The sequence below is a fragment of the Solanum stenotomum genome, chromosome 1 (assembly GCF_019186545.1).
Source record: "Solanum stenotomum isolate F172 chromosome 1, ASM1918654v1, whole genome shotgun sequence".
Taxonomy (NCBI): Eukaryota; Viridiplantae; Streptophyta; class Magnoliopsida; order Solanales; family Solanaceae; genus Solanum; species Solanum stenotomum.
The window spans coordinates 22,551,536-22,578,464 of record NC_064282.1 but is presented as its reverse complement, the minus strand read 5'-3'; the positions used below and the strand labels follow the sequence as shown (position 1 = coordinate 22,578,464).

General features: G+C 35.8%; 1 protein-coding gene across 6 annotated transcripts; it reads right to left on the bottom strand.

The window, feature by feature from the left end:
- Positions 1-664: 664 nt before the first annotated feature.
- Positions 665-26,910, bottom strand: LOC125846546 (subtilisin-like protease SBT3). 6 transcript variants are annotated; one of them, XM_049526075.1, is made up of 4 exons: positions 26,582-26,894; positions 22,039-22,142; positions 11,081-12,083; positions 665-1,908 (listed from the first exon to the last, which is right to left on the bottom strand). In XM_049526075.1, exons 1-4 carry the CDS (start codon positions 26,794-26,796, stop codon positions 921-923), a joined length of 2,310 nt encoding a protein of 769 aa, XP_049382032.1. In that variant the 5' UTR covers positions 26,797-26,894; the 3' UTR covers positions 665-920. The 6 variants fall into 6 exon arrangements, with proteins under 6 accessions (XP_049382032.1, XP_049382023.1, XP_049382006.1 ...); XM_049526066.1 differs by lacking the exon at positions 11,081-12,083 and adding an exon at positions 8,315-8,671 and having other exon boundaries at positions 672-2,518; positions 22,003-22,142; positions 26,582-26,845; XM_049526049.1 differs by lacking the exon at positions 11,081-12,083 and having other exon boundaries at positions 676-2,911; positions 26,582-26,835.
- Positions 26,911-26,929: the final 19 nt, after the last annotated feature.

The following is a 26,929-nucleotide window of genomic DNA, read 5'->3' as shown; positions in this document are numbered from 1 at the left end:
CAAATTTCCAGTTTTTGTATGACATATTTTTGTGATTTTTTTTTTTTGGTTTTTCGTTCCATTCCTATCTGGTTTCCATCATAGGAGTCCTACTTTTCTAACAACTTTTAAGTATTCAGAATTCGAACTCGAGATTTGATTAAAAAGAAAGTGTGTTATCTACTGTATCATATTTTTTTATGTTATTTTTTCAAAAAAATATATTTGAGTTTCGACTAATTAATTTAATTTTTTAATTAATATTAAAATAGTAATTTATGTTATCAATATCTTTAAAATGCTTAGAAAGTAATTTTTTTGTCCAATTCTTTAAAATAAAATAAATATATATATATTTTTTTATATATTTAGGTGGAGACAGGGGAGCTGCACGATTGAGATTCAGGGGAGATGCAGCGTAGCTTATTATGTGTTGGCAAATGAGTGTGAACATGTGATTGCTAGCTAGGCTACAAATATTTAACTAGTTGAATTAAATAAATTTAAGTGGGGGCCATAATTGTCATATTATACATGGCTTTTTTAGGAAATTTATGTAGCAGCAAATTTCTTTTATATCAATAAAATCATTTCTTTAAGTTGAATGACTTTGATGGTTATTAGTACTCAAGTTGAGCTTGGAAAGTGATGGAGCTGTATTTGCAACAATATTTTATGCATTGATAGTCAATGAAAAAGGTGTATCTTGTACTAGATGTAATAATAGGTGAAAACGTTAAAGAAAAAGGAGAAATGTGCACTAATAAATACTACTGACTCAAAATTTATTTATTAATTTGGTATAGGCACAGACAATTCATACAGTATACATGGTTTCCCATCTAGCTTTCCCTTTGTTCTTGTGTTTGGTACTTCCAATTCAAGAATCTGATGGCCCTATGCATCCCAATGCAATACATTCCATAACGTAGCAGAATTTATTACCAGACCTCAATAATGGGAGATGTTACTATCGGACTTCTAACAGAGTGGTTACCATTCTCTTCAACCCAAGTGATCGAACCAACGTTTCTACTCTGACCCTCATCACCTATATAGCGAATTGTCAATGTATAGCTTTGCTTCTCATTTTTGTTCTTGAACGCCAATGTTTGTGGTGACACTGAAATTGTAGAGTTCTTGGGAGCTTTTAGCTTTGCTTTATATGTAGCTGCACCTTTACCAACATTTGTAACTGTCCTCTTGAATTTCTGCTCCAACAAAGTGAAGTTTCCCTCAATGCTGTACAAGGCAATGAATGATGGGTAATTGAGATCAGCTGATGGATTTGAGCAGTTGTGGTTGGCTGATGATCTGGCAATTGTCTTGAATTGCTCTTCTGTGAAATTCAGAGAGCATAGGAGATTTACGTAGTCTGTTGGAGTAGCATCATATACTAGGCCGGGATCAAGAGCTCTGTTGGGATCAACATGCCCTGCTCCCATGTCTAGGGGCGTGGCGGCTTTATTAATGTCGGAGTCTTTAATAGGTTTTCGAGTGTTGTCCAAAGGATCAGCTGTGGTCATCATGGCAGAGCGAATAGCTGAAGGACTCCACTCAGGATGCGCGGCTTTTAGCATTGCTGCAATTCCAGCAGCATGTGGTGCAGCCATGGATGTGCCTGATTCAAGAATGTAATCAGTGGACAATTGTATGTTTGTCCCAATACTTGTAGCAAATATGTTTGGTGGATATGCTGCAAGAATCAGCACCCCTGGTGCCAATATATCTGGCTTTGAAATTCCCAAGTAACTTCTGGAGGGGCCTCGTGCAGAGGATGCAGCAACTATAGGTGCTGGCTTTGCATCTAGATACGTCTCTTGGAATGTGATGGTGGCTGTGGGAGTGACGCTATTTTTCACATAATTGATGACTTGTTTCCCTTCCTTTTTGTTAATTACAACTCCAGGGTTGGGAAATGTAGCAGATCTGAACACTCCTGGATCCTCAGAAATAAAGATGGCTGCTCCAAGTCTTGCTCGAGTGACAATACGCATTTGATCAGAGAAATCCCCATTATCATCACATATAACGATGGTGCTCTCACGATTTTCAACTTGTGATAGCAATTCCTCCGAACTGCAATCAGATAGAGTCTTGTTGTAAATCACCGGAGAATCCCTGACAAAGGCTCGTGCAGGAAACAAGCTCCACCCCCTAATTTTTAAGCCATTGCCCAAAGTCAAAGTTCCTGCAAATGTCCGGTCAGTGTGGCCTGATGCAACACACAAGATCCATGGAGATCCATTGTTTAAACTTCCAATCCCTGGACCTCGATTTCCAGCTGATGCTGAAACCAGAACTCCCTTCATCATAGCTCCAAAAGAAGCAATAGATATAGCATCTTCATACAAGGGAATGAAACGGTACCCATAAGAAATGGATATCATGTCAACACCATCCGCAACAGCTTGGTCCATAGCTGCAATTAAATCTGAAGTAAAGGTTCCTTCATTAAAGCTAAACTTGTATACAGCTAGCCTGGCTCGTGGAGCAACCCCTCTAGCTGTTCCTGGTGCATATCCAAAATGGGAAACACCTTTCGCAAAGTTCCCAGCAGCAATGGAAGCACAATGTGTGCCATGACCATCAGTATCCCTGGCAGAATTCATGGAAATGTTCACAGTGGGATCATTAGCCAAAATACCCTTATTGAAGTAATTAGCCCCAATGAGTTTTCTGTTGCACATTGAAGCGTTAAACTGCGTTCCTGGCTTGCAAATTCCTTTCCACCTTTTGGGGATTTCAGGCATACCATCATCTTGAAAACTCGCAGATTCTGGCCAGATGCCAGAATCAAGAACAGCAACAATCACATCTTGGCCTAAACCAGAAGCTGGCCATAGCCCAGATGATGGATTGAGCTTGAGGAAATCAGATGTGTGGGTAGTATGAGGTTCCACAGTTCTATCCTTGTAAGCTGAAATGAAACCTGGTAACTTCTTCAAAGCTGCCAGTTCATCTTTGGACAAAACAGCACTAAATCCATGTAACACATTGTCATAAGAGTAAACAAGTTTTGGAGCAGAGTGGAATCTGTCTACTGACGAAGGAACAGAAGCTTTGATGGAATCAATAGTAGAAGAATGCCAATGATGGTGATCAGTAAAGACATTAGGCATTAAAGATTTGTCCAAATGGACAATGTAAGTGGATCTTTGTGCTATAGCTAAAAAGAGATGAGCAGAAAGGGCCCATGAAAAGAGTAGAAGATGAAGTAACTCCATTGTAGATCTTTCTGTTGAGTACACACTACAGATTCAAATAACTTTATAGGATAATGCAAGTAGCATTTGGTTGTTGCAATAATGAAGATAAAGTAAGTGAAGTGGGAAACAAAATGAGTTTAAAAGGATAGTAAAGATAGGCGGCTAGTATGTAAGTGAAATGAATCTGCTTGTATAAATAGCTGGTTCTTCTCACTATGTCTAATCTTGCAGGCTGCTAGGAAGGAATCTGTTGGTTTGCCCACCTAGTGTCCGCTAATCACATTAGGGCACAACTAAATTTGAATTCCATTCGAGAGGTTCCACCTTGGGTAAAGTGCTCCCTAATAAAGACGACTTCATACTTGGAGGATTTGAACCCGAGACTGATTAAGAATCATGGAGGAGTACTTACCACTCCACCACAACCTTGGTCATTGAAGTCAATGTTATTAACTACACTATATTATTTCTTGTTTTCATAGGTATTAGTTTAATGATTTTTTGTGGCTAGAAATGAGAGAATTCTGATAAATTAATGAAATATAATCTCTTCGGAAGAAAAAGAGAATTCAATAATTGAAGGGTGTTGCTTCCACTCTTTCTCCATGTTACTGTATAAGAATTCCTTTAGCTTTTGGATAAAATAATCTAAACTTTCCCACTTGTTGATGAGTCAGCTACTGACATTTAAAGCATTTGTTTAGTAATTAGGAGAATTAATCAAAAGGGAGAAAAAGAAGATTAGAAAAGAGAAAATCAACTAAAAAGACCTTTTTTTTGTGGTCCCTAGTTTGATGAATGATCCAAAATGAATGTTATTAAATTTTATATTGCCGACACTCAGCTTAATATATTGGGAAAATAATAACATGGATCTGGGGTTTGTATTTAATTAGACCACTAATCACCAAATCAATGGCTGAACTTGTTTAAGGCTGATGGATCATCCTACTAAAGCTACAAGCCTAATTAAACCTTTCCATCTTTGGAATTGTAGTCTTGAACCTCATCTTCTCATTTTATCGTTCGTTATCTTTGTGCTTGTTCAAACTTTCATATCCTAAATTAATAGCTTTTAATTTTTTTTAGAAGTATCGAAAAAACTACCTTAATGAGTTGAAAGTTGTTTGCAAATTAATAAATGGAAAACGAAATTAAGGGATTGAAATAAACTTTTCTTAAAAAAAGATATTGCTTATATACTGATAAGAAAATACATATTATTCATTTCATGATAGGACAAATCAAATTGATAGGTGCAGTACAGATATCCTATAGGCCATATTTGATATTTATAAGAGAGTACTTATTATTTATAGTGAAAAGATGAAGACTTTTTGAAAGAGACAATAGGTACGAACATACTCAGTTTTATTGAAATTCAAGATAAAGAAAAAGGGTAAAAAATATTTTTAAATGATGAGAAATTAAACAAAAACTTCCATTAACAATTTAACCTAAAACTGTCCCGTTTTCCATAGTTTGATTAGGAAATGTCCCTAACATTATCTCATGATTAGTAATTGTGAAAATAGCTTATATCTATGTTTAGTGGAAATAAATTTTGGTAATGGCCAATTAAATGAAAGGAAAAGGATAAAATATATCCCTCTAATTTAGTAGTAATTTTGTTTATTAATTACTATCAAACTATTTATATTCTTATCGCTATTAAACTTAAACATCCTTAATTTGGATGGATTTTCCCTAATCAACCAAAATTATTTCGATTTCAATTTAAATTACCTATTTACACCAATTCCATTTTTAAATTCAAAACTAAATAACTCCTATCAAATTAAACCCAGAAAAAGTTGAAAAATCTGAAAATCTGTTTGAGGAATCTACTGCTGGTTTCCAAACCATGTCGTTGATAGCCATTGAACTGGAGCTGAAAGTTTTATGTATCAGTTGTTGCCATTTTAGAAATATAAGAAAAAAACTTGCTCTGAGAAGTTGAAAGCCCGAATCAAGGATCTGTTCCGAATGAATACTGTTTGGATCGATTTTTGTTGCTGATTCCAGTCTGTGTCGTGGTTATCCATTGATTTTGGAGATGAACAATTTGAAGAAGAAGACAATTCGCCATTAAAGCTTCATCAAAGCTCAAGTTCGAAAAAATGGCTTGACGCAAACAAGCTTCGTTTCGACTTAATATTATTGCAAAAGATTACAAATGTCTTGGAAGATCTCATATCTCAAATTTGGGATAGTTTGATGGAGGATTCGGTGTTTGTTTGGGCGAATTTCAGCTGCAAATTGGTTGAGTAAGAAGAACAATGCTGAATTTCAGAAACAGCCATAATTTTCAGATATAGTCCAAAAATCTGCCACATTATTCCAAAAGTAGCAACTTTTCCCGGTAATCCGTTTGAGTCTTACTTTAAATATTTCTCATTCTTTTAAGTGTTGGGGTAGATTCGATCAAACCCAATAATTTTAGTTTAAATCTTGTATTTTTAATAGAAGTTCACTGAATAGGTACACATTGTTAATTTAGAATCCAACAACTTGGAAAAGATTAGAATTAAATACTCATAAGCTTCAAATTCTGACTCCGTCTTTGCTTGTAATGTAATACAAACATTACATCGGCAACAATTGCTCAAGTTTGGTCATATGGAGATTTCAATTTGGGGTTTACATCCTCAAAGTCAAGAGTCTTTAATGAACATTTAAGGCCATATTAAGATGTTTATCTACCTATTATGCCTAAATATTGTTTTTAGTCTAATGTCAATAATTTAATGTCCATTGATTACAGATTGACTTGTCAATTGTTAAAGCAAAAATGTATCAAATTGTAGAAAATGGGAACTCAACAAATGACCAAGTAAAGATTAACTCAAAATTACAAAACTAACAACTAGAAGTTTAAATTTAGGGAAGTTCAAACATTGATAAGCAAATGCTTTCTTTGTTTGCCTAGTTTTGATTTGACACAGAGTTTAAGAAAGTAAGAAAGATTTTTGAATCTTGTACTCTTAAACTAAAGATACATAGAAGGTACAAGAATGTCTTTTAATCTTGTGGTTTTAAGCATACCATGTGAAAAGTTAAAATGAAAGAATTGCCTAGAAAAGGAAAGCGACATTCTTTTTTAAACTAACTAAACAACAAAACCAAACAAATTGAAATGGAGGGAGTATTTACTTTCCTAACTATGGTTGGAACATTGCTTTGGTTTATTAAATCTCAGTCATTATCTTTTTATCATGATACATGTCTCTCATCCAAGTTAGAATTTGAGAAAGGGAGAGATAGAAAATGGAGAGGAGCCTCATCCCAAAATTCATGCGCAATCCCAAACAGCATGTTGAGAGAAGTAGAAAGAACAAGTTACTTTTGCTCACTTTCCTTTCTTAAAAGTTCTTCCATCCTCTCACACTGTGTCACACACAAACATATTTGACGACGTGTTTTCTGGAATTCTTTTGTGTGCATACATTATTTATTCCCATGTCGACAACATATGTACATAATTTACCTCTTGTCCTAGTCATCACTACCCCAAACATCAATAATCCTAGATATCACTATAGGACTCCTAACTGAGTGATTACCATTTTCTTCAACCCAAGTGATTGACCCGACGTTCCTACTCTGATCACTGTCACCTATATAGCGAATTGACAAAGTATAGCTTTGTTTATCATTCTTCTCCTTGAACACCAGAGTTCGCGGTGACACCGAAACTGTGGAATTTTTGGGAGTTTCTATCTTTACTTTATAAGTTGCTCCACCTTTACCAACATTTGTTAGAGTCCTCCTGAATTTCTGCTCCAACCAGGTGAAGTTCCCCTGGAGACTGAATGGATACAAGGCAATGAATGATGGGTAATTGAGATCAGCTGATGGATTTGAGCAGTTATCGTAATTGGCTGATGATCTTGCAAATGTTTTGAACTGCTCTTCGGTGAAATTCATAGAGCATATAAGATTTATGTAATCTTGTGGAGTAGCATCATATACTAGGCCGGGATCAAGAGCTCTGTTCGGGTCAACATGCCCTGCTCCCATGTCTAGGGGCGTGGCTACAAAGGTATCATCCTCTCTAATAGGCTTTTGAGCACTATTCAAATGGTTTGCAGTAGTCATCATGGCAGAGCGAATAGCTGAAGGACTCCATTCAGGATGTGCGCCTTTTAGCATTGCTGCAATTCCAGCCGCATGAGGAGCAGCCATTGATGTGCCTGATTTAAGCTCGTAATCAGTGGCTAATGCTATGTTCTGAATACTTTGTGAAAAGAGATTGGGTGGAACCGCTGCAAGAATCAGTACCCCTGGTGCCATAATATCTGGCTTTGCAATTCCCAAGTAGCTTCTGGAGGGCCCTCGTGATGAGGATCCAGCAAGAATTGGGGCTGGCCTTTCTCCATCCACATACGTTTCTTGGAATGTTATGGTGGCCGTGGGAGCAACACTGTTTTTAACGTAATTGATGACTTTTTTCCCTTCCTTTTTGTCAATCACAACTCCCAGGTGGGAAAAAGAAGCATCTCTGAACACTCCTGGATCCTCAGAAATAAAGATGCCTGCTTTAAATCTTGCTTCTTCGACGTGAGAAATTTGACTACTGAAACCAAAACCATCTTCATCCGCATTATAATCACAGATGATCATGGTGCTTTCGGGATCAGGAACTTGTGATAGCAACTCATCTGAACTGCAAGTGGCTAGAGTCTTGTTGTAAATCACCAGAGAATCCCTGACAAAGGCTCTTGCAGGAAACAAGCTCCACCCCCTAATTTTTAATCCATTGCCCAAAGTCAAAGTTCCTGCAAATGTCCGGTCGGTGTAGCCTGATGCCACACACAATATCCATGGAGATCCATTGCCTAAACTCCCCCAACTTGGACCTCGATTTCCAGCTGAAGCCGAAACCAATACCCCCTTCATCATAGCTCCAAAAGAAGCAATTGATATAGCATCTTCATACAAGGGAATGAACCGGAATCCAAATGAAATGGATATCACGTCAACGCCATCCGCAACAGCTTGGTCCATAGCAGCAACTAAATCTGATGTAAAAGTTCCTTCATCAAAGCTGAACTTATACACAGCTAGCCTAGCTCGTGGAGCAGCCCCTCTTGCCGTTCCTGCTGCATATCCAAAATGGGAAACACCTTTCGCAAAGTTCCCAGCAGCAATGGAAGCGCAATGTGAGCCATGACCATCAGTATCCCTGGCAGAGTTCATGGAAATGTTGACATTGGGATCATTAGCCAAAATTCCCTTATTGAAGTAATTAGCCCCAATGAGTTTCTTGTTGCACATAGAAGTGTTAAACTCTGTTCCTGGCTTGCAAATTCCTTTCCACCTTTTGGGGATTTCAGGAATACCATCATCTCGGAAACTTGCAGATTCCGGCCAGATTCCACCGTCAAGAACACCAATGATCACATCTTGGCCTAAACCAGAAGCTGGCCATAGCCCAGATGAAGGATTAAGCTTGAGGAAATCAGATGTGTAGGTAGTGTGAGGTTCCACAGTTCTATCTCTATATGCTGAAACAAAACCTGGTAACTTTTTCAAAGCTTTCAGTTCATCTTTGGACAAAACAGCACTGAAGCCATGAAACACATTGTCATAGGAGTAAACAAGTTTTGGAGCAGAATGGAACCTGTCTACTGAAGAAGGAACAGAAGCTTTGATGGAATCAATAGTGGAAGAATGCCAATGATGGTGATCTGGAAAGACATTAGGCATTAAAGATTTGTCCAAATGGACAATATAAGTGGATCTTTGTGCTATAGCTAAGTAACAGAACAAGTGAGCAGAAAGAAACCATGAAAGGAAGAGAAGATGAAGAGAATAAGGAAACCCCATTGTAGATCTCTGTGTTGACTGAACACTGCAGATTCAAGTGACTTTATAAGATAATAGAAGCATCATTTGGTTGTTGCAATAATAATAAAGATAAAGGTAAGTGAAGTGAAGAATGAAATGTGTTAAAAAGGGTAGTAAAGTAATAAAGATAGGCGGCTATTGTAAGTGAAATGAACCTATTAAGTACTGTTTCTAGTAAGGAATCTGTATGTCAATTTTCAAATACGACCCCACTTGTTATCCATTGAAATCAGTGATACTTTCAATACTATATTAATCATTTCTTGTTTTATTTAGTATTATTTGAATAAATTTGTGAGGCAAGATATGACAGAATCTTGTAAACTAAATCAAATATAATCTCTTTGGAAGAAAATGAGAAGTCAATAATGAAGGCAGTTGCTTTCACTCTTTCTCCATGTTACTGTATAAGATCTATTTTTGCTTCTGGATAATATAAAGAATCAAGTGATTGAGTTTTGCTCTTTTATTTTTTCTACATAATCTTTTTTGTTCTAAATTTCCTGATATTCTGTTCCCCATTTGGGAAAATATGGTGGGGGGGATACATTTATAATTGTTACACGGGGTAGAGCTAGAATACGGTTAAGTAACTTTGTTCTAAATTTTATATTTGTATTAAGAAATTTATTGAATATATACTAAATATTTATTTAGAACTTGATAATATATATGAATAGAAACTCCAACCTATAAACATCAAATTCATGCTCTGAATATTCGACACATTTAATTGAATGATTTTCCCTTCAAATGAGGTGATCTTTAATTTACCCTACGCATGGGTGATTTTCAATTTTTCCTCTTAGAAATTGAATTTATGTCTAGTGGGGCATAAGTCCTTTAAAGGCACGAAGTATGACTTATGAAATATTATGATACGAAATTAAAGACTAGCACAAAATGAGGCAAAAGTGGGACGGAAGGAGTACTGTTATTTGTTTCTTTAAGATAGTACAGACAATTCATACAGCAAACACATTTACCATTTTGCTTTCCCTTAGTTCTTGTGTTTTGGTACTTCCAGTTCAAGAATATGATGGTCATAAAGTGGCACGACTTATTACCAGAGATCAATTATGGGAGATATCACTATAGGGCTCCTAACAGTATGATTTCCGTTCTCTTCAACCCAAGTTATCGACCCATAGTTCCAATTGGGACCTATATAATGAATTGTTAAAGTATAACTTTGCTTCTCATTTTTATTCTTATACACCAAAGTTTGTGGTGACACTGAAACTTTTGAGTTCTTGGGAGCTTTTATCTTAGCTTTATAAGTAGCTGCACCTTGACCAACATTTGTGACTGTCCTCCTGAATTTCTGCTCCAACCAGGTGTAGTTTCCCTCATTGCTGTACAATGCAATGAATGATGGGTAATTGAGATCAGCTGATGGATCTGAGCAGTTGTGATTGGCTGATGATCTTGCAATTGTCTTGAATTGCTCTTCTGTGAAATTCATAGAGCATAAGAGATTTACGTAATCTTGTGGAGTAGCATCATATACTAGGCCGGGGTCAAGGGCTCTGTTGGGATTGACATGCCCTGATCCCATGGCTAGGGGTGTGGCTTCCCTGTTAATGTCAGAGTCTATGATTGGTTTTCCAGTGTTATCCAAAGGATCTGCCGTGGTCATCATGGCAGAGCGAATAGCTGAAGGACTCCACTCAGGATGCACGGCTTTTAGCATTGCTGCGATTCCAGCAGCATGTGGTGCAGCCATCGATGTGCCTGATTCAAGAATGTAATCAGAGGATAATTCTATGTTCGTCCCAATACTTGTAGCAAATACATTTGGTGGATATGCTGCAAGAATCAGCACCCCTGGTGCCAATATATCTGGCTTTGCAATTCCCAAATAGCTTCTGGAGGGTCCTCGTGCTGAGGATGCAGCAACAACTGGTGCTGGCTTTGCATCTAGATACGTCTCTTGGAATGTGATGCTGGCTGTGGGAGCGATGCTATTTTGTACATAACTGATCACTTGTTTCCCTTCAGTTTTGTTAATCACAACTCCAGGGTTGGGAAATGAAGCAGACCTGAACACTCCTGGATCCTCAGAAATAAAGATGGCTGCTTTAAGTCTTGCTCGACTGACAGTGAGCATTTGATCAGAAAATTCCCAGCTTTCATCACATATAATGATGGTGCGTTCGGGATCAGAAACTTGTGATAGCAGTTCCTCGGAATTGCAATTAGATAGAGTTTTGTTGTAAATCACTGTTGAATGCATAACAATGACTCTTGCAGGAAACAAGCTCCACCCCCTAATTTTTAAGCCACTTCCCAGTGTCAAAGTTCCTGCAAATGTCCGGTCAGTGTGGCCTGATGCCACGCACAAGATCCATGGAGATCCGTTCTTTAAAGTTCCAGTATCCGGGCCTCGATTTCCAGCTGAAGCTGAAACAAGAACTCCCTTCATCATAGCTCCAAAAGAAGCAATTGATATAGCATCTTCATACATGGGAACAAAACGGGACCCAAATGAAATGGACATCATGTCAACACCATCCGCAACAGCTTGGTCCATAGCTGCAATTAAATCTGAAGTAAAGGTACCTTCTTTGAAACTAAACTTGTAAACAGCTAGCCTAGCTCGTGGTGCAACCCCTCTAGCTGTCCCTGGTGCATATCCAAAATGGGAAACACCTTTGGCAAAATTCCCAGCAGCTATTGAAGCTACATGTGTACCATGACCATCGGTATCCCTAGCAGAATTCATCGAAATGTTCACTGTGGGATCATTCGCCAAAATACCCTGATTGAAGTAATTAGCCCCAATGAGTTTCTTGTTGCACATTGAAGTGTTAAACTGAGTGCCTGGCTTGCAAATTCCCTTCCACCTTTTGGGGATTTCAGGCATACCATCATCTTGGAAACTTACGGATTCAGGCCAGATGCCAGAGTCAAAAACTCCAATAATCACATCTTGTCCTAATCCAGAAGCTTGCCATAGACCAGATGATGGATTGAGTTTGAGGAAATCAGATGTGTGGGTAGTATGAGGTTCCACGGTTCTATCTTTGTAAGCTGAAATGAAACCTGGTAAATTCTTCAAAGCTGCTAGTTCATCTTGGGACAAAACAGCACTGAAGCCATGAAGCACATTGTCATAGGAGTAAACAAGTTTTGGAGCAGAGTGGAATCTGTCTACTGATGAAGGAACAGAAGCTTTGATGGAATCAATAGTGGAAGAATGCCAATGATGGTGATCAGCAAAGACATTTGGCATTAAGGTTTTGTCCATATGGACAATGTAAGTGGATCTTTGTGCTATAGCCAACATATGAGCAGAAAGAAACCATGAAATGAAGAGAAGATGAATACAATAAGGTAACACCATTCTAGATCTTTGTTGTGTTGACTACACACTACACCTACTTAAGTCACCACAGATTCAAGTGACTTTATAGGATTATGCAGTTAGCATTTGGTTGTTGCAATAATCATATTGTATGTCAAGTGGAGAACAAATTGAGTTTAAAAAGCCAGTAAAGTATAGTAAAATATAGGCGGCTATAGTGGTAGTGAATGAAGCAATTAGTATATCTGGTTCTTCTCACTATTTCTAATATTGCAATTTGCAAACATGACCCCACTTGTAATCTAATGAAGTCAAATATAATCTTTTTTAATTTAACAAAGAGAGAAGTCACTAATGATGGGTGTTGCTTCCACTCCATGTTACTTTTAGATTTAATAGTTGTAACAGGTGAGATGATCCTTTTGTCTTCTGGATAAAAATATAATGTGGATCACAAGAGCCAAACTTCCCCAACTTGCTGATGAGTCAGCTACTGACACTAAAAACATTTCTCTACTTTGGAAAATAAATCCAACGAGATTATAAAAGAGAACTTGACAGAACCACTTAGGTAGAGAATGATAAAATTTTCGCCTAATACATAAATATGTCCTTTAACTGAGCCTCAACTTATATTATTGCTCTCCATTTTTTATGTATACAAGTAAACACTTATACTTGTATAAAGTTGAACAAATATATACATGCATCCTACGTGATAATTTGAGTCTTACATGGTATTCTATTATGTCCACGTAGGACTCATATGTCTACGTGTTTAACTTTATACAAATTTAAATGTCGGCATAAATGTGAATGAAGCAAAGTTAAAGGACACATTTATGTATTATGCCTAAAATCTTTTTTTAAAAAGGCATAATACATAAATGTGTCCTTTAACTTGACTTCATTTCACATTTGTGCCATTCAACTTTGAATCTGCACGTACAAGTCTACACTTTAATTTGTATAAAATTGAACAAGTAAACACATGAGTCTTATGTGACATAATACACGTAGGACACAAATTGCCATGTAGGATGACATACAAGATGTGTGTGTTTATTAATTTGTTCAACTTTATGTAAGTTTAAGTGTCTACTTGTGCACACTCAAAATTGAAAGACATAAATATGTAATTTAAGACCAAATTAAAAGATATATTTATGGTTATGCTTTTCTTAAACTATGCAAGCAAAAGTGATGTTCACTATACTATTTTGGGATGTCCAACAATACTTGTCCACTTTATGAAATCAATGGATAATTTTGCACTTAGTTCCTAATTTACCCTTATCATTAATTATAGTCATTTTCCTATTACACTTTTCAAGACATTGTATTTATTATATTCAAGGGTGATATAGTAAAATTACCCTTCTATTGATAGTTTATTAAGAAGTGTGCAAAGTCAATATTGGACAACTATTGTTGGACAGAGGGAATATTAGTTGAGTGATCATCTACTCTGTTCGTCCCAAAATAAGTGTCACTTTAGATTTTCAAGACAATTACTTGAGTATGTTTTTTTTAACAATACTCTTACATTCCATCTTCTTAATAATGTTCAATTTTCAAGAGACATATATTAAATATGGATATACTCCATCTGTCCAACAATAGTTGTCCACTATTGACTTGACACAAGAATTAAGAAGTAATAAATGATAGGGGTAACCCATAATAAAAATGGGAAATTGCCAGAAAATTTGGCCAGAAAATCAAAAAAACTATAATATTTTTTTTATTTTAAAATAAACTGATCTTTTTTCCATTTTTTAATTAAAAGGTATTAAAGTTAAAAGGGTAATTATGTTTAAAAGGATAAAATAACATAGATAAAATATCATTCTGGCCAAATTTTCTAGCCAAAAAGATTTTTCCATTAAATATAGGTCATCTAAACATAGAAAAATGAATAATATTTAATAGTAAGGGTAAAATAAACATAAAATGGCGGAGTACATACATTATTCATTGATTTTATTAACTGAACAATATTGTTGGATATCTTAAATAGTATAGTGGACAAGTAAATATGAACAAAAAGAGTAATAAACTATACATGATATTTATTAATTTCTTACTGAATCTAATTTTTATTAAGGTGATATTCATTTTCGGACGAATAATTGTTATTATGGTTGTATTCATTTTCGGATGAATGGAGTAGTAGTTTGATCAATAGAGGAAAATATATAAATTAAAAAGGCACTCTCCAACCCTTGTTCCAACAACAAATAATTATGAAAAACAAAAAGAACAATTGTGTAAAACTGTAAATTATACTAGTCAAGAGTAATTAATTATAAATTCATTAAACCCAAAAATAAACTTGAAAAGTAAATAAAATCTATCTAAAAGTAATTTCTACCGCCCTCTAGGAACAATGTAATATAAGAAACAAATATAAAAAATTAAAAGATTGTTCAAGTATTAAAAAAAATAACGAATTCCAATTTATTTGAGACCGAAGAGCGAATTGTTGTAGTCGAATTGTGCATGCATCTTCTTTCATTGGGCTTGGGAGTTGTTATCGAACTCATTTTTATTATTTGCTTCACAAATTTTGATTTTGCGTTTCCTGACGATAAAAAAAACCACAAAAACCAAGACAAAAACAACACTTAGACCTTTAAGAAATGGAATGAGGAGACCATGCCATTTATTAGCACCCCAATCTTTCTGATTTTCACCTTCGTAAGTAATATTAGTACTATTATTTCCAGGATTCGACATATTGAATTAATTTGTACTAAGGGAAGAATATTGTAAGAAGAGAAAAATTGTGTTGGGAAGATGGATGCGCGCGCATATGAGAGGGTTGAAGGTAAGTAGGCGTTTATTTATACGTGTCATCTGTCTCTTATTCGAAGAAAAAATAAATAAAGGTAGGGGGAGTAGGAAGGATTTATTTAGTAAATTTACTTACTAATGAAACATTCTCCTTTTTTTGGTTATAAAAGAAAAAAAAAACGCAACTTTCCTTATTCATATGTTTGCCTTAAAATTTATTGAAATTTTTAGGTTGAGAGAGCAAAAGGAAAGAGAGGAAAGGGAAATAAAAAGGAACCATATATAAAGTAGAAAGAAAAAACAATAATGCTACTAATTTGTAATTAGTGTAATTTTTTGGTAAGGTCAAACATTAGGGTACCAAATTCTTGGGCTAATTAACATAGCTATAGTTAAAAATATTTATAATTTGCACCTAAATTATCTATTTAATAGTTACTTTTTAATTTCAATGTGTATTTGCTTTCTAAGAAATACGCTAGTTCGCAAATTTGTCAACTAGCATATTTCTTAGAAATTGTATCTATCAGTTTTTTCGGTTTTTCTTTTCTCTCTCCAATTAGTATAACCCCAAATTCAACATTGTCGTGCTTTCTCTCTCTTGCTTCGACAAAGCTTCGTCATGAATGACTCATGATAGTTTATGAAATTTCATGGCAACTATGAGAGAAAGCTTTGGAGCTTAAGTATATTTGCCCAAATTATTCTTTTTGTATCAATGTCTTTTAGTGTATCTGCAACTAGTTATAAAATTGTATCAATGTACTCAACTGTATTAATTTCTTGTTAAACATTGTATCTTGCATTTGAGTATATAAGTTCATTGTCGTACATTTGTATCAAATCATATGTTCATAATTGTATCAAAATTCCGTTGATTATGGAAGATTGCGATATCAGTTGATTGTGATTATGCAAATTTTCTTTTTTTAAAAAAAAACTTGTAACGCAATTCACATATGTTATTAAGGGTTGTATTTGTATTCAAAGCCATTTTTTGCGAATAAATACATTTGATAGCAAGTTATAATATAGCTATAAGTTGTAATTAACAAAAGAATAGTTAAGAAGGCCTATAGTTAGTTATTTTTGAAAAAATTTCAAACAAAAAATGTAGGCAAATTGCTATCAAGCAATGTTGAAATGACTCATTAACACACAGACTTGAGAGAAGAGTCTTTCATCAGATTTACTTTTTCTCCTTCTTTTCAAATTTTTTTACGTTTGTTTTTAGACGTTCAACCGAGTTTTTCCTTTATTGATAGCTTAACATCTCTTTCTATATATAAAAAATTGCACTAAATTGATATTTTTGATACCTAAGTTAGTGGTTTGATGGGAGGAAAATTGTTTAAAAATAATTAAGCAAATAAAATTATTTTCTTATTTCTAATTATTTATGATGACCACACACTTAAATATAACAATAAATGTGCACAACATGCACGTGAGGATCTTGTTAAAAAATAATTAAATCCATCACCAATAATTTTTTTTAAAAAAAACAGAGAGAACATCCACATGTTTGACTCATAAAAAAAATCAATTCAACCCATACATGTGTGTTAAAGAATAATTAGGTAAGTAAATAAAGCGTTCTTCATCTTAAGAACTTAAATTTTTAATTAAGATGATCATACACTACCAATTTTAAAAAGCATAAATAAATGAGTTAACTTGAAGTAAAAAAATAAAACACCACTACCAATAATTTCTCACTCTTTTGACAAGAATTTGTCAATAACTACATACCAAAGCTATATATCCACGTAAAATTAACAAAACTATATAACTCGAAATACAGGTGCAACACACGTCGAGATACTAGTAATGTAATAAAAGAAACAAAAACATTGTCAAACTATTTTTTTTTCTTCCCCCTTCTACACTTTAGACGTAGCCTCATCATCACTATCCTCTTTTGATTCATCATCACTATGATTTGCCTCATTAATTTTGGAGGAATTTCTTCTTCTAAATCTGCAGATGATTTTACAAAGCAGGCATAACACAACGACCCCTACAACACCCCAAAGGGCTTTGTTTGGAATTTGCCAACCATCATCATTGTTCAATTTTGTGTTATTTCCTGCTGGACTTATAGCACTTGTTTGAAAAGACATATTCGAAATTCAACTAGAAAAAAAAGACAAAATTTATTTTGTGTGAAGATGGCAGGGTTCTATTAATATTTTATAACCCAAAGTTTTCCGTATTCATAAAAAAAACAACATATATACATGACTAGTTGTGATTCGAGGAAAAAAAATATAGAGAGAAAAGAGTAACTTTCCTTATTCATATGCATGCCTTGAGATTTATACATGGAAATTAGGTGCAAGGTGTCTTTAAAAGTGTAAAAGAACCATAAATAGAGTGGAAAAGATGAACAATATAATTTCTTTTTGGTTAAACGTTACTTTTCTATTTTTATTGGAGTGGTCAATGTTATGGTGCCGAGGTAAAAGAGGGAATCGGGTAATTTCAATTGAAATTGAGTAATTTTGGTTGATTTGGGGGAAATCATTCAATTGAGGGGTATATTTGTTAAGTTTGGTGAAGACGGGTATATTTAGAGTCCTGTAGTATAATGAAGGACAAACTTAACTAATAAATTTAAATAATAGAAGGGTAATTTTTACCTTTTCCCTTACAATAACTATGTTAACCTTGTGGAATTCAGTCACTCACTTGGTTGGCTACCTAAACTTACACCTTATTGGTGAGATTCGATTCTCTACGACATTGTAATCTCCTTCCCGTTTTCCCTTCCCCTACCCCGAATATTTTATTTTAAAAAAAAACTATGTTAAGCTTAATCTTGAAACACAGACTGAGAACATGAAAATGGTGACGACATTTCTGGGATTTCACTGATCTCAAACATAATAGAGACATAGGGGAAAAATCCATCGGGATTATACTTACCGGTGTATGTGTGTGAAACTGTGAATGATACAATCAATATGAAATGTCAAACATAGAGACATACAGGGAAAAATCCATTAGAATAAAATAACTTGTGAAGTGCGCGAATGATACAATCAATATGAAATGTCACTTGTAGAATCTGTTTTATATTTCTATTTAAAACAATTGTTTTTCTAAAAAAAATATTTTTCAAAAATTTTACTAATCAAAACATTTCAGAACACTCTTAATTAGTCTCATAGAACTACATTGGATAGAATAACATATTCAATTAGAGCACCAATAACACAGGGTAAAATATTATTATATTACTAATAGAGAAATACAAAATATATGTAAAAAAGAAAATCATAGGTGCATCGTCGTGCTTTTGTTTGCTTAGTACATCATTGTCCTTGCACTGCAATGTAAAAATAAGGAAAACTAACAATAATTCCACTTGGCTTTCACATCATTCAATTTTTTTAATCTAGCAATGCAAATATACTCTACTATATATACATGAAAAATAAATTACTCCATGTGAGTAGTAATACTATTCAACAGATTCGGAGGCACACGAAAGATAAATCCAAATGACGACCATTGCAAGAGGAAAAACGAGGAGGACGAAGAGAGAAGGTGGCTGAATCGAACCGATAAACAATGGCAGAAATAAAAGACAAATTACCACGACTAACATCATCAACATTGAGCCAACTCCCCATTGACATTGCTCCATTTCTTGTGCCATTTTTTTCTTATAATTCTTTGTTACTTTCAGAAAATGTAAGATATATGAAGAATAATAGTATAATATATGAGTAATAGTCCCTTTATATATGTAGTTTTCGATAGTCATGTTGTTTCACCAAAGGACGTGACAATTAGTTTTAAATTGTTACATGCGGCTTAATTTTTCATTTTCACACTTTGTGTTTGAATAAAGTGAAAAAAAGGAAAAATTTGTATAGCAAGTTTAGGAGAAATATTAAATTTTTTTGTTAAACAAGAGGGCAATTTTAAAGCATATATTATTAATGTTTTATTATGTATACATATGGATAATTAATAAGGGCAATCATCTGATAAGGATAATGATTAAACAAAATACCATATATAAATAACTAACCTCTATTAAATAATATTTTAACTTTTTAATTTAGTAGTACTAGTGCCAAAGTGTATACAAATGAAATTCTGTTTATGTTTTACTCTTAAATATAGTTGATATGATTATTAGCTAGCCAATAGTTAAATAACATTTCACATTTAAATGAATTTTTGGCACTTTTTTCATTGTTCAAAATAATTGAATTGTTCAAAGTTTAAGATGGATATTTGATTATTTTTTTCCATATTTACCCTTTCCTTTAATGAATTTTAATATTTTCTAGGGGATAAATTGCAGTACTTACAAAATTATGTTTATGATTTCACAAAAGATAATAGTGGAAATTATGATTTGAATTCTATCGTTGAATGTTTTTCTTAATAAGTATACATTACCTCACAAATTCAGTTAATATGGAATAGATATATTCAAATAATTATTCAATCTTGGGCGTTTTAGGCGCCAAGTTGTTCCTATTTATTTCTAGCACAACTACTTTACATTTAGCATATATTAGTACTATATAATTGGGAAAATGGTCTGAAAAATACTCTAACTTTGGACGAAATTGTTGTTACGTTATCAAACTTTATGGATGATTTTTTGCCCCTGCACTATTTCATAGTGTATTTTAAAGGTATATATGTGTCAACATGGACACGTTACTATTTATAATGATGCAATATTTATGATGTCCACGTGGACACATATATACCTTTAAAATATAGTATTAAATAGTGTAGGGGTAAAATGTCCTTTACAAAGTTCGGTATTGTTACAACAATTTCTGTCAAAGTTCGAATATATTTCAGACATTTTTCCCTATATAATGTGTTTCTTAGTTCCCCCTTAGTCTTCGCTACCCCAGACCTCAATAATGGTAGATGTCACTATAGGACTCCGAACAGTGTGGTTGCCATTTTGTTCAATCCAAGTGATCGACCCAAAGTTTCTACTCTGATCACTATCACCTATATATCGAATTGTCAAATTATAACTTTGCTTATCATTTTTCTCCTTGAACACTAGAGTTCGTGGAGACACTGAAACTGTGGAATTCTTCGGAGTTTCTATCTTCACTTTATAAGTTGCTCCACCTTTACCAACATTTGTAAGGGTCCTCCTGAATTTCTGCTCCAACCAGGTGAAGTTCCCCTCCAGGCTGAACGGGTACAACGCGATGAATGATGGGTAATTGAGATCAGCCGATGGATTTGAGCAGTTGTTGTAATTGGCTGATGATCTTGCAAATGTTTTGAATTGCTCTTCTGTGAAATTCATAGAGCATATAAGATTTATGTAATCTTGTGGAGTGGCATCATATACTAGGCCGGGATCAAGAGCTCTGTTCGGGTCAACGTGCCCTGCTCCCATGTCTAGTGGTGTGGCAATCATGTTATCATCCTCTCTAATAGGCTTTTGAGTACTATCCAAATGGTTTGCTGTAGTCATCATGGCGGAGCGAATAGCTGAAGGACTCCATTCAGGATGTGCACCTTTTAGCATTGCTGCAATTCCAGCTGCATGAGGAGCAGCCATGGATGTGCCTGATTTAAGTTCATAATCAGAGGATAATTCTATGTTCTGAATACTTTCTGAAAAGATATTAGGTGGAAATGCTGCAAGAATCAGTACCCCTGGTGCCATGATATCTGGCTTTGCGATTCCCAAGTAGCTGCTGGAGGGCCCTCGTGCTGAGAATCGAGCAAGAACTGGGGCTGGCCTTTCTCCATCCATGTACGTTTCTTGAAACGTTATGGTGGCCGTGGGAGCAGCACTGCTCTTAACATAATTGATGATTTGTTTCCCTTCCTTTTTGTTAATCACAACTCCGGGGTAGGAAAAAGAAGAAGAGGTAAACACTGCTGGATCCTCAGAAATAAAAATGCCTGCTTTAAGTCTTGCTCGATTGATGTTAAAAATTTGGCTAGGGAAACCAAAACCATCTTCATCTGCATTATAATCACAGATGACGATGGTGCGTTCAGGATCAGGAACTTGTGATAACAGTTCTTCTGATTTGCAATCGGCTAGAGTCTTGTTGTAAATCACCGGTGAATCCCTGACAAAGGCTCTTGCAGGAAACAAGCTCCACCCCCTAATTTTTAACCCATTGCCCAAAGTCAAAGTTCCTGCAAATCTCCTGTCAGTGTGGCCTGCTGCCACACACAAGATCCATGGAGATCCATTGTTTAAACTTCCAATCCCTGGACCTCGATTTCCCGCTGATGCTGAAACCAGAACTCCCTTCATCATAGCTCCAAAAGAAGCAATAGATATAGCATCTTCATACAAGGGAATGAAACGGTACCCATAAGAAATGGATATCATGTCAACACCATCTGCAACAGCTTGGTCCATAGCAGCAATTAAATCTGATGTAAAAGTTCCTTCGCTAAAGCTAAACTTGTACACAGCTATCCTAGCTCGTGGAGCAACCCCTTTTGCTGTCCCTGGTGCATATCCAAAATGGGAAGCACCTTTCGCAAAGTTCCCAGCAGCAATGGAAGCGCAATGTGAGCCGTGACCACTAGTATCCCTGGCAGAATTCATGGAAATGTTCACAGTGGGATCATCAGCCAAAATTCCCTTATTGAAGTAATTAACCCCAATGAGTTTTCTATTGCACATCGAAGTATTAAACTGAGTGCCGGGTCTGCAAATTCCCTTCCACCTTTTGGGGATTTCAGGCATACCATCATCTTGGAAACTCGCGGACTCAGGCCAGATTCCACCATCAAGAACTCCAACAATCACATCTTGGCCTAAACTAGAAGATGGCCATAGGCCAGATGAAGGATTGAGCTTGAGGAAATCAGATGTGTGGGTAGTATGAGGTTCCACAGTTCTATCTTTGTAAGCTGAAACAAAACCTGGTAACTTCTTCAACGCTGCCAGTTCATCTTTGGACAAAACAGCACTGAAGCCATGAAACACATGGTCATAAGAGTAAACAAGTTTTGGAGCAGAGTGGAATCTGTCTACTGATGAAGGAACAGAAGCTTTGATGGAATCAATAGTAGAAGAATGCCAATGATGGTGATCAGTAAAGACATTAGGCATCAAAGATTTGTCCAAATGGACAATATAAGTGGATCTTTGTGCTATAGCTATGAAACAGAACATATGAGTAGAAAGAAAGAGAAGTTGAAGAGAATAATGAAACCCCATTCTAGATTCCATAGCACTACACAAAACACTTCCTAAATCACTAAATTTTCAATCTATCTTATTAAGATTAGGCATAGAAAAGCATGAGGGTCCCTTGAGTTATCAGTAGAGTTAGGTGGAGATTAAAATAAGCTAAAGAGGTATTATTGTAGTAGTAAAGGTAGGCGGCTTGTATAAAAGTAAACTATACCAATTCTGTCAGCTTATGCTCCTTTTGCTTCTAAATAATATATTAGTATCTGTTAATGATTTTAATAAGCATTGTTGATTTGTAGAATCAGTCAAATGAGAATTGAAAGATTAGAAAAGACAAATGACTATTCAGCACAATTATCATTTTGGTCTTTATTAGAAGATAAAATCTTATATTTTTGAGTCCACAAACTTTGGATCCATTTTTTTGTGAGGTAAAAAACAATCTCATATGATCAGTATCGGTGGTTTGAATCACAAAAATGATTTTAACTTTGTCATAAGTCATCTCTTTTTTTCTAAGAACTTTTATATTTTGCTTTCTTAATGACTCGAATGTGATAATGCCATATTACTTCTCCAATAATTGTGGGCTTTAATCAAAGGTTCCATGTGATAAGGCCATAGACCTTTCCTCGTGGTCCCAAATTTCATCAATCACTCAAAATCAATGATGTAATGGGATATAAGAAAGGAAGATAATATTTTTATCTTTAAAGAAAGAGAGAATTCAAAGTACTAGAGAGGAAAACTAAAGAAGCAATATTCCTAGCTTAGTATCACCAGAGGCACCATTGACCTTCGTCATTTTGCAAATGTTATCGAGTTATTGATTTACGAGGTTGATATTATGACTATGATCCTTTCAAACCTATAATCACCTTAGACCTATTTGTGTTCGTCTCACACCTATATTTCTATGATAATGATAATTGATAATCACATAAACGCTTTAATTTATAATTTCCATTATTAAACTAAGTCGGGCTTACTTAGTTATATCTCTATCTTAGATGCAAATCCTCTCCCCGATGTCCAAGGTTAAGATCCTACTCTACTTAATCCTCGTTCTATCTCAATTTCCCTCTCTTTTGAGTTCAATACAAGAATATAGATGTATTATACTAGTCTCGAATGAGTGAAATAGTAAATTCAAGATCAAATAAACAACGCATATGATAAATGCAGTTCAACTCAAGACGTAACATCATGGATCATAAACTATAGAATTAGCATGGTATTATTAACTCTGTAGACACACAAATTTTATTGAATTTAATTCATACAAAATTTGGATTAAATCCACATTTACTTGGGTTGAATGATTAATTTGGCCTTTACAAATAAATAAGTCCATTTTTATTAAATTCAAGTCCAAAGTCTATTTCACCTTGAAGCCCAAACTCATGCCACGTGTCACAGTGACTAGGCATCAAAGACCAACAAGGTGATGCCACGTGTCCAAATGAGGTGGTAGTCCCAGTCAAATGCAAGAACCAATCACAACATGCCAAGTGTCAAAATGACATCCTTTGGCCAATCAAAAGTAACCTTGTCCACCCGCTACAACTATAAATAGGGGATGGACATGACATTCTAAAGGGGATCAAAGGAGACCATTCAAGAAGCATTCTACAATTGGAGAAAGCTACAACACCAACTGCATAGCTCTTCGAATGAGTGATCAATGGAGTTCTTCCCGGAGATCGACTTGCAACAACGAAGTGCTTTCCGATGTTCCCGAAGATTAAATACATCTCAAGGAGGTCTACATCATCCTACATTCGAGAAATATGCTACTGAAGGCCCTCGAATCACGGAGAAACTTAGGAGAAAAGAATCAAGAGAACAACAGAATTGTACTCACAAAGATTCATCAATAAAAATCACATTTTCTTTTATTTATTTCTTACGAAAATTTGTTGCGAACAAACTCAACATCATGTTTATTACAATGAAACTTCAACTACTGTAAACTTAGTATTCTCTGCACACATATTCATTAGCTTGCCCTCATTTGTTTAACTTTTCTGAAGCAAAAACTTTTAACTTGTACATTCACATAGAAAGAAATATACAAGTTTTTTTTTATTTTTGTACTACTTCATTTCCCTTTATACCTCTAAAACTCAAGAATCTGATGGCCCTAGTCATCACTCGCTACCCCAGACCTCAACAATGGGAGATGTCACAATAGGACTCCTAACAGAGTGGTTACCCTTCTCTTCAACCCAAGTGATCGACCCAAAGTTCGTACTCTGATCACTATCACCTATATATTGAATTGTCAAACTATAACTTTGCTTATCATTTTTCCCCTTGAACACCAGAGTTCGTGGAGACACTGAAATTGTGGAATTCTTAGGAGTTTCAATCTTCACATTATAAGTTGCTCCACCTTTACCAACATTTGTCAGGGTCCTCCTGAATTTCTGCTCCAACCAGGTGTAGTTGCGCTCGATGCTGAATGGGTACAAGGCAATGAATGATGGGTAATTGAGATCAGCTGAAGGATTTGAGCAGTTGTCGTAATTGGCTGATGATCTTGCAAATGTTTTGAACTGCTCTTCTGTGAAATTCAAAGAGCATATAAGATTTATGTAATCTTGTGGAGTGGCATCATATATGAGGCCGGGGTCAAGAGCTTTGTTCGGGTCAACATGTCCTGCTCCCATTTCTAGGGGTGTGGCTACCCTATTATTATCCCTTCTAATAGGCTTATGAGTATTATCCAAATGGTTTGCTGTGGTCATCATGGCCGAGCGAATAGCTGAAGGACTCCATTCGGGATGCACACTTTTTAGCATTCCTGCAATTCCAGCAGCATGAGGTGCAGCCATGGATGTGCCTGATTTAAGCTCGTAATCAGTGGTTAATTGTATGTTCTGAATACTGTCTGATACGAGATTAGGTGGAAATGCTGCAAGAATCAGTACCCCTGGCGCCATAATATCTGGCTTTGCAATTCCCAAATAGCTTTTGGAGGGCCCTCGTGCTGAGTTTCCTGCAACAACTGGGGCTGGGCTTCCATCCACATATGTTTCTTGGAACGTGATTGTAGCCGTTGGAGAAACACTGTTTTTAACGTAATTGATGATTTGTTTCCCTTCCTTTTTGTCAACCACAACTCCTGGGTAGGGAAATGAAGAAGACCTGAAAACTCCTGGATCCTCAGAAATAAAAATGCCTGCTTTAAGCCTTGCTCCGATGACGTGAGAAATTTGACTAGAGAAACCCCAACCCGCTTCATCTGCATTGTAATCACAGATGATGATGGTGCGTTCGGGATCAGGAACTTGTGATAACAATTCATCTGAATCGCAAGCGGCTAGAGTCTTGTTGTAAATCACTGGAGAATCCCTGACAAAGGCTCTTGCAGGAAATAAGCTCCACCCCTTAATTTTTAACCCATTGCCTAAGGTCAAAGTTCCTGCAAATCTCCTGTCAGTGTGGCCTGATGCGACACACAAGATCCATGGAGATCCATTTTCTACAGATGAACCGCTACCTTCATTTCCAGCTGAAGCTGAGACCAATACTCCCTTCATCATAGCTCCGAAAGAAGCAATTGATATAGCATCTTCATACAAGGGAATGAAACGGTACCCAAAAGAAATGGATATCATGTCAACGCCGTCTGCAACAGCTTGGTCCATAGCAGCAATCAAATCTGATGATAGTGTTCCTTCATTAAAGCTAAACTTGTACACCGCTATCCTAGCTCGTGGAGCAACCCCTCTTGCTGTCCCTGGTGCATATCCAAAATGGGAAGCACCTTTCGCAAAGTTCCCAGCGGCAATGGAAGCGCAATGTGTGCCGTGACCATCAATATCCCTGGCAGAATTCATGGAGATTTTCACAGTAGGATTATTCGCCAAAATTCCCTTATTGAAGTAATTAGCCCCAATGAGTTTTCTGTTGCACATTGAAGTATTAAACTGAGTGCCTGGCTTGCAAATACCTTTCCACCTTTTGGGTATTTCAGGCATACCATCATCTCTGAAACTCGCGGATTCTGGCCAGATTCCACCGTCAAGTACACCAATGATCACATCTTGTCCTAAACCAGAAGCTTGCCATAACCCCGACGAAGGAGTGAGCTTGAGGAAATCAGATGTGTGGGTAGTATGAGGTTCCACAGTTCTGTCTTTGTATGCTGAAATGAAACCTGGTGACTTCCTCAAAGCTGCCAGTTCATCTTTGGACAAAACAGCACTGAAGCCATGAAACACATTGTCATAGGAATAAACAAGTTTTGGAGCAGAGTGGAACCTGTCCACTGATGAAGGAACAACAGCTTTGATGGAATCAAGAGTGGAAGAATGCCAATGATGGTGATGAGCAAAGACACTAGGCATAAAGGACTTGTCAAGATGTACAATGTAAGTGGATCTTTGTGCTAAAGCTAAAAAGAGATGAGCAAAAAATGCCCATGGAAGCAAGAGTAGATGTAAAGAACAAGGAAACCAAATATTTCTTGATCCCATGTTCACTCACTACACTACACTTGTTAAGACACCAAATATTCATTTGACTTTATAGGATTAAACATAGAAGCATATGAGGTCCCTTTAGCAATCAATTATGTTAGGTGGATACTGAAATGAGCTAAGAGGTATT

What these genes read in the sequence shown, in the direction of transcription:
- LOC125846546 (XM_049526027.1), bottom strand. Translation starts at nt 26,796, where the DNA reads ATGGGATCAAGAAATATTTGGTTTCCTTGTTCTTTACATCTACTCTTG. An exon ending in AGCATCGAGCGCAACTACAC is followed by an intron (nt 20,310 to 24,754) that starts CTGGTTGGAGCA and finishes GGGGAACTTCAC; the next exon opens with CTGGTTGGAGCAGAAATTCA.